The sequence below is a fragment of the Squalius cephalus genome, assembly GCF_949319135.1.
Source record: "Squalius cephalus genome assembly, chromosome: 2".
Taxonomy (NCBI): Eukaryota; Metazoa; Chordata; class Actinopteri; order Cypriniformes; family Leuciscidae; genus Squalius; species Squalius cephalus.
In genome coordinates, this window is record NC_137123.1 from 14671212 (window position 1) to 14684891 (window position 13680).

General features: G+C 36.5%; 1 protein-coding gene across 1 annotated transcript in view; it reads right to left on the bottom strand.

Moving 5' to 3' along the window:
* Positions 1–4566: 4566 nt before the first annotated feature.
* Positions 4567–13680, bottom strand: part of LOC307152332 (adhesion G protein-coupled receptor E3-like) — an 89545-nt gene continuing 80431 nt past the window's right edge. The window contains exons 10-18 of the mRNA XM_079860876.1: positions 10668–10787; positions 9489–9670; positions 9218–9379; positions 8941–9147; positions 8631–8863; positions 8359–8425; positions 8183–8274; positions 7944–8106; positions 4567–4911 (exon numbers count right to left, since the gene is read on the bottom strand). Coding sequence (XP_079717002.1) covers positions 4855–4911; positions 7944–8106; positions 8183–8274; positions 8359–8425; positions 8631–8863; positions 8941–9147; positions 9218–9379; positions 9489–9670; positions 10668–10787 — 1283 coding nt within the window. The 3' untranslated portion in view covers positions 4567–4854. The remainder of the gene's footprint in view (positions 4912–7943; positions 8107–8182; positions 8275–8358; positions 8426–8630; positions 8864–8940; positions 9148–9217; positions 9380–9488; positions 9671–10667; positions 10788–13680) is intronic.

The window sequence follows — 13680 nt, forward strand, 5'->3', positions numbered from 1 at the left end:
GAGGATCATGCAATCATGACCATGCTGATTACAGTAGCCTATATGCCACTCAGGCTTAAAGGGATATACTCCACTTTAAAAATCTGTCATCATATAGCCTACTCACCCTCATGTTGTTTCAAACCTGTATGAATTTCTTTCTTCTGCTGAACAGGAAGGAAGATATTTAGAAGAATGTCAGTAACCAGACAGTTTCTGGTTTCATTGACTTCCATAGTAGGAAAAAATATATACTATGGAAGTCAATGAGACCAGAAACTGTCTGGTTACTGATATTCTTCTAAATATCTTCCTTTGTTCAGCAGAAGAAAGAAATTCATAAAGGATTGAAACAACATGAGGGTATATGATGACAGAATTTTCATTTTAAAGTGGAGGCTGCCATCAAGGCCTCAATGAAGGGGATTATGTGAACAGAAAGGGGGTTCACAATGTAAATGTGCAGCCCAGTTACTATTGTGATTCTTAATATTCCAGATTATATCAAATAAAAAAAGGCATTTGACTAAAATCTTTCATATCACAATTGTGAAAGAAAAATGGCCAGGATCTGTGCATGACTTAAGAATTTTCAGAGATTCACATTTATGCACATTATTTGAAAGTGGTAAGGAAAGTTCCACAATTAAATATCAAGCTCACTGTATTACATACACTTATGCTGATCCTATTAGAACTGCATTTTTTCATAGGTGATTATGACATGTTCCTGCAGACAGGTGTTTTATGACCCCATTCCCTGACCCAAACCAATGCAGCTCTAGCCAGGACAAGGGCACACAATGAAATGAACTTTGGCTAAAGGGAGGATTTCAGTGTCTGAAGAAGTCTGAGGGTTGCACACCTGCAGGGCCTGTGACATTGCTGCATGTGCCATATTAAAAAAACACTTTTCATTAAATGTTTAATAAAAGACACATATGCTTAGTTCCTTGAGTTTTATTTCAATTGTTCTTTGTAAAGAAAAGCCAGTGATCAAGTGCCTGCAACAACAGATATTAGACACATGCCTCATGCAACAAATAAAAAGGAAAAGTTGTCTATCCACTGCCCACCTGTAGGCCTATGTCTCCTCTGTCTGGGCAGACTCTTCTGTAGGCCTTTCTGTAGATGTGGAATCCTGCTACTTATATTGCAGCCATAAAGCATACAAGTATAAATTAAGTAAAGTTATTTATGCACTTGCAGGTAGGCTAGTTCCTCCATATGACAGTTATCTGAGAGGGTTTATTCACTGTCCAGTGCAATGGAAACAAATGGACATTACAAAGTCTTATACTTTCTTTCCTTTGGAAAGTTATAAAATGTCCACTTACTGCACATATTTCAGCCACTATACTTTCTTGGGAACAGATACAAGTGTTGGTGTATCATGTAAAAGTGCACAAAAGAGGAAAACACAATGTCATTACAATGAACTACACTCGGGAAAAATGTGATCAATAACTCATGGCAAAATATTTTTACATAAACATAAGTTTATCAGTTTTCACTTTCACAAGTCAAAGCAATTCATCATTACTCAAAATTTAACAGTTGAAATGACTATACGGCCTTAATTTAATGCAGCAAAAATTATTTTACAGTGTAAGACTAAGATCTTTTCTTTTTTTCTCAGCCTTTTTCTTGGTTGCTTTTATAAACAGACAACCATTTATTTAACAGTGCCTTTTATAAAAGAGACTATAATATAACTAAAAATTTCCATAATGTAGAATATTTTTGTACTTCACTTTTATTGTTCCCATGTTCTAGTGTGGTGACTCTGACATTACAATGAACAAAGTAATTATGCAATTATTAAAATACAAAAATATAGGTGATATTAAGTAATAAAAACATCTATGGCCACTTCTAACGGATTTCAATTGTCTGCTACTTTTTGCCAGCCCTCTCTCCTGGCTTTTGCAGACTTTGAGGTGTTCCCTGGCGTTTTGATTAAACATTAAAATTCCGAATAAACTTCGACTATTAGTTCTTGCTCTGCTGAGGAGAAAAACTGAGCGCGCTCTTTGGCCACGCTGAGCAGCCAATAGCAGCGTTGCTGATCAATGTTTCTACTATCGATACATATCCCCTTTTAAACCAGCGCATGAACGCGCAATTATCTCAGATAACTCAATCCAGCTATACTAATCATAAACAACAGGTGAGTTCGAAGAACCCAATTAGCCGGATCATGATTAGCACGATGATATCATCTTGGATGTGTCATTTGATCTCGGATGTAATAAGCAACGTACGAAGAACGAGCCCCAGATATCCACAAACACAGGCTTAACAGTAAACACGGGTCTAAATATTATAATATTCCCCATATATCTAGCAACAGTTCAACTGCAATGTGACATTTATGCAACAATAACAAACTAATATGTAAAAAAAAATTCTTACCTTAAATCTTTCTTGTCTACAAATCGCGTTCTTCTTCTTCTGAGGTAGCCTAAATCCAATGTAAGCTCTGGCGCGTCTTTCAAACACAGTAAGGAGTAAGTTACGAAGTCTCTGCTTCTTTGTTTTGAGGTGATGAGGGCGTTTTACAGGTCTGCGTTTCTCCGCATGGATCATTTGCATGTCAATCGCTCGTGCGCTCGTAGGCGTGTTCAAATAAAATTTAATGAGGACGCGTTTGAGAAACTGTACATGCCGCTGCTTTCGTATGGATTACTTAAAAATTGAATATTTGTTTTTTATATTATTTACATACTTTAAAAATAGAGATTCCAAGCGTTGTATAGACATGCGTTTCAAGTCTGTGTGACAAACATTCGCTGAGTTACAGGTCATTTTCTGTCGCGTTTCAGAATGAGTTTCACATTGAGAGAGACGGCAGAACGCGCATCATGTTTATTTTCTTTGTTTTACGGAAAACACAACATTTTGTTTTTATTATGAGTGTACACAAATAAAAGACGAGATTTAACAGCTTTGAATGATGTACAACACAAGTATGTAAAATCAAAATCAACAGAGTATTTTGCACTGATAAAAAAAAAAAACGAGTAGATCACGCCGGCGTGATTGCCGACCTCAGGGGGTTAAGGTCACCATGATGGAGATCAGCGTTTGCTTTAGTTTGGCTCTTGACCCTTGACTTTTGCACTTAAGATTTTCTCTGGCTGCTATAATTGAGTGTTTATAAAACATATTAGTTATGGTACAAAAGACAAAGAAAAGTCTGATCGGATGTTGATGGTGAAGGATTGTTGATGACAATCATCATTTAGTGACTTGATTCACTGATTTCATTCAGAGTCTGATCTCTGATTAAAAGGGCAACATATTAGTTTAACTCAAAACTGTGATTCTACAGCATAAGAGCTAGCCATGTTGTGACCATCAGATAATATGAAGGATTTTACAAATAGTTGTGCACAAAAAGTTTCACAGAAAAGGTATTGCATTACTAAGACTCACACAGACATCAAGAATCAGCATATGAATCTCAACAATGGTGACCATTAAAAAATTATGCATGCTGGGTACTAGCATAATACAAAACTTATCCATGGCTCCCAGCATGCATTGCGGCATAAATCATTTTTTAATGGTCACCATTGTTGAGATTCATATGCTGATTCTTGATTACTGTGTAAGTCAGCATGATACCATAGAGGTTTTTAAAATCTGTTAATCACAACAATGGGCCTTACAGCATAATCAGTTCTATTATAATGAGTAATACAAGTAATACATCACCTGTCTCATCAGAGATTAGGCTCTGGAAAAGATCAGAGAATCAAGTCACTAAATGATGATTTTTATTATCTTAAAACAACCACATGCTCATATTTTCTTTTGGTGTATGTGTCATAACACATGTGTTTTATAAACACTCAGTTACAGCAGCCAGAGGAAAAACTGGTGTTATAAAGTCAAGGGTCAAGAGCCCATCTAAAGCAAACACTGATCACTATCATGGTGTCTTTAAATGAAACTCAAATCATTATCATCTAACCATCTGTTCATTCTCAATAACAACTTCTGTAGACGCATGACAAAAGTCAAACTGTTTGGTAATAAGTGAAGCTGGTAATGCTGTTTGTGTAGTGGTTTAATCCTCCTCTGCTGAGATCTTTAGAGATTTAAACGTCTTTTATCTTGAGTTGATTTCATCTAAGGCTGTGGCTGGAAGTCAGTTGTAGTTCTTGTGTTTCTCTTTCCTTCATTGATTCGGCTTGTTAACAGCAGGTGTTAATCACTAATGCTCAATAATCACTTAATTAATCACTTAATTTATTGACTGCAATGTATATCTACTTTTAGTAAACTCAACTGAAATAAGTTCAGAGTACTCATAACTATTGTTTTTATAAACTTAATTGAATTGAGGCAGTCGGTTTCCTCAAATGAAATGAGTAAGCTTAACTTGTTGGGTTTTACAGTGTAGACAATTAAAGTAGTGTACTGTAAAATGGGTCCTTACAAAAAGAAACGGCTTTCTGACCTTCACAAACAAAAATATATTTTTGCAAGATTGACAAATTTATAACTTTACAACTCTGAATGTAAATTAATTTATTTCCCTTCACCATGCACACATGAAACATTTTTTTTTTTTTTTTTGCCAACATTTACTTACAAATATTTCAGTATATCAATATTCTGAAGAATCTGTAAAAATATGCTTTTCACCCTCCACCAAAAAATCCTGTGTTTACAAAAGACTAAATAACATTTAACAGCTTTACATCAATAATATTAACAGCTATAAAATAAGACACTCGTATTACATGTTTTTCTATCATTCAATTTGAATTATGAATTTAAAATTCCCAAAACATTCACTCTGTTATATAAAAAATACGTATAATAATGGCACTTTTTATTTCCTGATCGTGATTGCTGTAGTCCTCAGTGTTGTTTGACACAGCAAAGACATCTGAAGAACTTCCTGAACTGCTGTCTGACCTGGACAAGAATGAGACGAGAGGAGCTGAGTGACTTCATGACATCCATTTAACCTCTGAAACTCATCAACCACAGTGGAATTTCCAGTAACACTTAACATTCAGTTGTAAGTCATTTTTAAGTGGTTAGTTAATGATGAACTAATCAGTAACACTTTAGAATACTGTTCCTTCATTAATGAATAATTACACAGGAACAAACGAGTAACGAATTATTAACATTCTAGTAACTACTATTAACTAACAAGAAACTATGATTAACAAATTAGTAAGTAATAGCGCTCAGATGAATGTAGTAGTTCACTATTAGCTAATCAAGAACTACACAGCAAAATCCCCAGAGTTAAATCAACACTGCTCAGAGCACATATGGTCCCACTCTACATGGTGTTAAAGTAACACTGAAGCAGTGTTAAAGTTAATGAGATAATTAAGTGATTAATTGAGTAATGATTGAGCATTATTGAAGACACCTGATGGTAACAAGCAGAATCACTGAAGGAGAAAATCTCAAATTGTAAGCCACCATTATGGTGATCATTGTTTGCTTTAGTTGGGCTATTGACCCTTATATGTTTACTTTAAATTTTGCTTGTCTGCTGTTATTGATTTATAACAGTCAGATGAACAAAGAGACAATGTGATCTGATGGTGTTCTAAATCATAATTCTAAATCATCACTAAATTAATCACTTAATTATCTCATTAACTTTAACACTGCTTCAGTGTTACTTTAACACCATGTAGAGTGGGACCATATGTGCTCTGAGCAGTGTTGATTTAACACTGAGGATTTTACTGTGTATATATATATACATACACTCTCAGAAAATAAAGTACATAATTGTACCTTTAGGGGTACAATGGCTTGTCACTGGGGCTGTACCCTCAAGGGTACAATATTGTACCCTTGGCATAGGGTACATATTTGTACCCTTGTGATTTGTACCTTAAGAGACCAGTCTTGTACCTGTCGTGACAATTTTGTACCTTTATTTAACAGTACAAAAATGGACCCTTCAAAAATTGTACAAAATTGGCTTTGACAGGGTAAAATCGTTGACTATAATGATATGTATATATTACACACACGCTGAATTAAAATCAGAGTTTGTTAAATCCATTTCATTTTCACATTTTCCAACATTTCATTTTAAACTCAATGTCTAACTGTGACATATAAATTAGTATCATCTGAGTAAGTGTCATTTGCCTGAAAGTCCATTTTATCTCCTTTCATCTCGACGACGGTTACTTCTATGTCTGCTTCTGATATTTTCTGAAGGACCTCCTCGGTTGAACCATGAGTAACCGTGCTATGACTTCTTCTCCACCGATGGCCAAAAGAAAGAAAGACAGCGAACTGGACGTTCTTTTAAATTGATATTCAAGCAGCCAATCAGGGCTGGCTCTACATACACGCTCAGAAAATAAAGTACATAATTGTACCTTTAGGGGTACAATGGCTTGTCACTGGGGCTGTACCCTCAAGGGTACAATATTGTACCTTAACATTTAAAAGAAACGGTACATATACCGTGTATATGTACCTTTTAATGCTTTTTGACCCTCAAAAAGGTACATATATGTACCTTGAGGTCCAACAGCAAAAACTCCAGTGTTAATTGAACTCCCCTGGGAGTTTATATGACTCCAGACTCAAGAGTGTTAAAGTGTTAAAATATGAGTGTTAAATTAACACTCAAGAGTGTTAAAGTTAATGAGATAATTAAGTGATTCATTGAGTGATGATTGACCATTATTGAAGACACCTGATGTTAACAAGCAGAATCACCAAAGGAGAAAATATTATTTTTTAAGACATCGTTATGGAGATCAGTGTTTGCTTTAGTTGGGCTCTTGACCCTTAAATCATTAACTTTAGATTTTGTTTGGCTGTTGTATCTGAGTTATAACTGCCAGATGAACAAAGATAAAAGTTGATTAGGTGGTGTTGGTTATGTTTAGACATAATCATAATTTGCCTGAATCACTGAACTCATTTAAAGTCTAATCTCAGACTTAAATGTATATTGTTGATTACAGCAGCCTGTGATTCTACAGCTAATGGTTTTCAGCATTTTCAATATAATCCAAAATATTTTTTTAAAGTTGTTCTGATCAAAAGACTTTGAATATTACTTTATGTATACACACAGACATCAAGAATCAGCCTGTGAATCTCAACAATGGTGACAACAATAAACATGTTGCAGTGCATTCTGGGTGCCACCAATCAAAACTCATTCATGGCTCCCATCATGCATTGTGGTATGAATAAATTATGATCTGAATTGTTTTACTAATTTCCTTTCCCTAATTGAATATTCTGTTTGTCACCATTGTTGAGATTCATACACTGATTCTTGATGTCTGTGTGTGCCTAAAATAAATATTTGTTTTATCAGAACAACTTTTAAGAAATACTTTAGATTATTTTGAATAGTCTGGATGTTATGCTGTAGAATCACAGTGATGCTGTAATTAACAATATACATTTAAGTCAGAGATTAGACTTTAAATGAGTTCAGTGATTCAGGTCAAATTATGATTATGTCAAAACATAACCAACACCACCTGATCAACTTTTCTCTTTGTTTATCTGGCAGTTATAACTCAGATACAACAGCCAAACAAAAACTAAAGTTAATGATTTAAGGGTCAAGAGCCCAACTAAAGCAACCATTGATCGCTATAACGCTGGCTTACAATTTGAGATTTTCTCCTTCAGTGATTCTGCTTGTTATCATCAGGTGTCTTCAATAATGCTCAATCATCACTCAATTAATCACTTAATTGTCTCATTAACTTTAACACTGCTTCAGTGTTACTTTAACACCATGTAGAGTGGGACCATATGTGCTCTGAGCAGTGTTAATTTAACACTGGGGAATTTACTGTGTAACAGATTAAACAACTGCCTCTGACATTTCTTTATAAAAGTCATGGATTGCCTATAATAAGAAAACAACTGTAATAAACAACTGTAATAGTCTTTCATGGAATATGGTGGTAAATTAAGTGATATCTGACCTCATTATTGAGGACACAATAGACCAGGAAGATGAAGGTTCCCTGCTGGGAGTTCAAGATCAGGAAGAGGATCTCCAGCTCCTTCCTGCCATTAGTGAAGAAACCCAGAATCCAGGAGCAACCAAGAATCACAAACTGAGCCAGTGTTTTAAATACCATAATCCTGTAGAGAAAGAGTTAAAGTGTCTTTATTGACTACTTTTTTTTCTATGGAGTGTTTGAATCTGAATGTTTGTTACTTGGTTTGTTTCATCTGTGAAACTTCAGCGTTCAGATTTTTGAGAGTTGAGTTCAGATTGATGATGATGTTGATGAAGAGAATCATGTTTAACTGAAAAGTAGAAAAATAATAAATAATCACCTTGATTTCCCTTTAATATAAATTACAATCATGAGAAATAAGAAATGTGCTTACTGCTAGTATGACACAAACAGGACCCAGAAAACTCCAGATAAAACCTTTATCAATTTTAATCCAGCAACTGTTTAGAGGAAACATAATATAAAAACTGAATGAATGTGTCAAAAATACTATGTCTGGTGTTGACTTTTTTAGTCTTTTTAAACTTGTGTTTTTACAGTGTGTAAACATTTTTTTTTTATCAGATAAGAAATGTCACAAAAGCCCCAAGCTGCTTTAATTCCCTCTAATCAAATGAACTTAAAAACACAACAACAATAACTCACTCTTTACTGCCGTATCCTTCAGGAAGCAGCCCGACAGACACGGCCACCACAACCAGAGCAATCGTATATCCAATCACACACAGGAATCCACTGCTAAGCACCTCCCTCTTTTTGGAGCTGATCTGTGATAGGTTCTTCACACAGATGAAGAGCAGCACAGCTTCAATGAACATCCACACAAAGCCGGAGAGAAAGAGGAAGTGCAGCACACCTGATATCACGGCACACAACACCTGGAGATCATGAGAGACGGTTATGATGATTCTCAGTGAGACTGTGCTGAGCTGTAGGGCTCCTTCATCATTCTCACCTGATGAGGGCGTATGAGGCTCAGGAACTGTTGTGTGAGCAGGAACAGAAGGTGAGCCAACAGCAGACTCACACAGAGGTTGATTCGAGCCACATTATTCACTCCAGGACTCCACTGACAAAGAGCAAAGGTCAACAGGGCCAAACTGAAGAACACCAGCCCCACGATCACACACACCAAATTCAACAGGTCCAGCAGTGAGTCGCTCTGAGAAAACATGTCAGAGTACATGAGTGCCAAATCTGTGCTTCAATGCTCACTATAAATGCTCTCGTACCTCTGGTGGGCGGCTGGTTTGCATGATGAGAGCGAATGTGGACAGATGAACACAGGAACACACAGTGTAGTTGCTGTTGGTCTCTAAAACAGAACAACCGTCTACAATCCACTCGCTGATATCCCAGTACACACAGGACAGAGAACCGTTGGGGTCAAACTCCTGCAAGAAGAAGAAAGAACATGCAGAAAATATAACAACAGTGAATATTAGATGTTTTCAGATGTTCATCAGTTCTCAGGTTGGACAAAAACACATTTCAGTCTCTCACTCTGATGTGTTTGAGGGTGAAGTTGACTGGTTTGGTGAGTTTAGTGTTGGTGGTTTTGGGAAGAGTAGCTGAGATCACAGTGGACATCATGGTTTTAATCGTGTCATTTGATGTGTTGAAGAAGCCTGGCTTCAGTAGATTCTCCATTGTGTTATAACTCATGAAAGCCACAGCAGCTGATCCTGTGTGACAGACACAGAAGCTTACATACAATACTACAAAAAGAAATAATTATAATAAGCAAATGTGGCTTAGTGGTAACCCACATAGCAACATTTTGACGTCCCAGATCCGGCCCACATCTGGCACACATGTGGAAAACTGATCTGGCCCACATCGCGTGGAATGACGGCCCTTGGGCGGCTCACTCCTATTTGCCAGATCTGGGCCACAAGCAGGCCATAGCAATGCCACATGTCAGCCAAGAGTAAAGAAATAAACCAGAATTGAACATTATCTGAGCCACAAAATCTGTGTATATTAAATATGGAGTCATCTCAGCCTTAATAAGCCTGTTAACAAGCAGAATCACTGAAGGAAAGAAGAGAACAGAAAAAGAGACGAGCAGAAACACAAGAACTACAAGTGACTTCAGCCACAGTCTTAGATGAAATCAACTGAAGAGAAAAGAAGACATTAAATCTGTGAAGATCTCAGCAGAGGAGGATTAAACAACTCCACAAACAGCATTACCAGCTTCACTTATTACTAACCAGACTGACTTTATTTCTGTCAGACGTCTACAGAAGTTTTATTGAGAATTAACAGAGGTTTAACTCTAATGTGTTTCATTTGAAGTCACCATAATGATGATTAGTGTTTAGTTGGGCTCTTACCTCTTATCATATCTTTGCCTTTTTTGGCTGCTGTGATACACATTTGCAGCAGCAAAGAAAGCTAAAGTGAAATGAGATCAGGTGATGATGGTTACCTGTTGATGGTTTTATATTCGTCATGAAATAACCTGATTCACTGGTGTTTTTGGAATCTAACAATTGTGTTGTATCATTACTATTTTCACATCACAAACCCTGTGTTACTGCAGCATGAGATCCAGCAATATTATAACAATCAGTAATAAATTATGCAGTGGATCTGGGATGTCAAAATGTTGCTATGTGGGAATGGGATGATAACTCTTTCTAAAATGTTTCAAACCTACAGAAACATCTCACATACTTGTTTCATTGTTGTTGTTGGCGATCCCAATGAGATCGATGTCCACAGAAGAATTTGTCGTGTCAAGTCGAGGGATTTTATCTAAGGTGACCTGTGGTCCAACCATGAAGACCTCAACCTCTGATGAAAAACAAACAAACAGTTATGTGCTGTATTAATTTATTTACAATTTTTATGAAAGTCCAATTCCATTGAATTTGCACAAAAGACAAACAAATAAAATGAATATTCACTACTGTTGGGTTTTCATCTCTGATGAACCCTTCAAATTAACTTATTTTTACATTTATTCAGTTAACAGATCAAATTAATCACTATTAACTGTAAGGTCATCTTAACACTGCCCAGTGTTTATATGAGTCCACACTCAGAGTGTTATGAGTAACACTGAAGCAGTGTTGAAGTTAATGAGATAACTAGATGTACCGCATCGCGGTACAAAATATGACCGCCGCTCAGGCCTGCACTGGCTTTCCACAAAAATAAATGACGTGGAGTAATTTGGCTGTATTGCGTGTTTATGTATATACCTAAAAAAAGTAGTAGTATGTGCATGTCTGTCTGTGTGTGTGTGTGTGTGTGTGTGTGTGTGTGTGTGTGTGTGTATGTGTGTGTGTTTGTGTATGTGTGTGTCTGTGTGTGTGTGTGTGTGTGTCTGTGCGTGTATGTATGTGTGCGTACATGTGTGCGCGTGTGTGTTTGTGTGTGTGTGTCTGTGCATGTGGATTTGTATGTGTGTGTATGGGTGTGTGTCTGTGCGTGTGGATGTCAGTGTGTGTGCATGCTTGCATACCATACATAAAAACATACCATAAAAATTTCTTCATCCTCGGTGCCACGGTTCAGGTAGTTATTTAGGAAAAACTGCATTTTTTTGGGTTTGGGGGGGCCCAGCGCGGGGGGGGAGTGGCCCCCGGGGACCAAACGAAATTTTTCCGTAGAAGTCTAGTGGGGCTACATGCCCACCAAATTTCATGTTCCCCGGTGTTTCGGTGTCCCTGGTATCGTTGACGAAAAATTTACGGGGGCCCCAGCGCGGGGGGGGAAAGTGGCCCCCGGGGACCAAACGAAATTTTTCCGTAAAAGTCTAGTAGACCAACATACCATAAAAAATTCTTCATCCTCGGTGCCACGGTTCAGGTAGTTATTTAGGAAAAACTGCATTTTTTTGGGTTTGGGGGGGCCCAGCGCGGGGGGGGGGAGTGGCCCCCGGGGACCAAACGAAATTTTTCCTTAGAAGTCTAGTGGGGCTACATGCCCACCAAATTTCATGTTCCCCGGTGCTTCGGTGTCCCTGGTATCGTTGACGAAAAATTCAGTAAGGTGACGGGAAAAAAAAAAAAAAAAACTTTGACAATCAACTTTTAGCACTTCTACTTCCCTATGATTAGAGTATGCTACCCATACACAAAAGAAATTTGTTTGAAATATATTTTCAGAGTATATTTTGGAATATATGCAAATATTTGAAATTGCCCCAATAAATATATTTCACACTTAACATCATATATTTTTGTTATATTTCAATGTATTTTGAATATATGCCACATTTATTTTTGACACTTTTGGGGACCCATACACAGCAAAATCCCCAGTGTTAAATTAACACTCCTCAGTGTTTATATGTGTCCACACTACAGAGTGTTAAAATTAACACTGAAGCAGTGTTGAAGTTAATGAGATAATTAAGTGATTAATTAAGTGATGATTGGCCATTAGTGGTGACACCTGATGTTAATATGCAGAATCATTGACGGAAAGAGAAAAAACAAGAACAGAAAAAAGAGAAACACAAGAACTACTGATTTCGAGTCATTACACATTGTTGCACTTATTATTACCAGTTTGACTTTATTTCTGTCATACATCGACAAAAGTTCTTGAGATTCAACAGAAGTTTAGACGGTAATATTTTATGGAATTTTTCTTTTCAAGATACCATTATGGTGGTCAGTGTTTTCTTTAGTTGGGCTCTTGACACTTTTCATTTTTTAATATTAGTTTTTCTCTGGTTGCTACAACTCTGTGTTTATAAAGCACATTTGTTACTGCAAGAGAAAACATGACCTGCTCACAATATGTTTTGATGATAAAAACATTATCATATAGTGTCCTGATTCACTGATGTCATTCAGAGTCTACATTTTTGACTATATAATTGATGTCTTGTTTTATTATTGGTGATTGTAGCTCTGAGATTCTACAGTTTGAGATCCAACAGCAATATCAAAAATTTTGAAAATACTTTGAGCAGAGAAGTTATTGTGTTTAAACACAGAGACATCAAGAATCAGCATATGAATCTCAACAATGGTGACAATAAACAAACTAGTGACGAACAGATCAACTCTGAACATCACAAAACAAGCTACTAAAGTCAGAACAAAACAATAGCAAAATAAAAGCCAACAGAAAAAACAATGAAAATTACAGGACAATTCAGCTGCATAATTTATTCATGCTGCAATGCATGATGTCAGCCATTGATGCATTCTGATTGGTGGCTCCCATCATGCACTGCAACATTAAGCATTCGTTTGATTGTCACCATTGTTGAGATTCATATGTAGATTCTTGATGTCAGTGTGTGATTTTAAATCCTTCAGATCTTTCAAATATTGCTGGAAGTAACTACTGTAGTGAAAAAATGATAAAACAATTAGATAATCAGTTTATAATGCTGGGTGACATCATTGAATCAGGTCACTAGTAATTTCATCATCGAAACATAACCAGGGCTGCATTTCCAAAAGCATCTTAAACCTAACTTGATCACAGACCAACTGCAACAAATGGTCTATACGATCAAATTAGGCTTGCAATGTTTTCAGGAAACACAGCCAAAGTCATAGTTACTCTTGCCACAACACATATGCTCTATAAGCACAGAGTTGGAACAGCCAGAGAAAAACTGATGTTAAATAATAAAGTGTCAAGAGCCCAACTAAAGCAACCACTGACCACCATAATGGTGACATGAAACGAAACATTCCATAAAACATTACCATCTAAA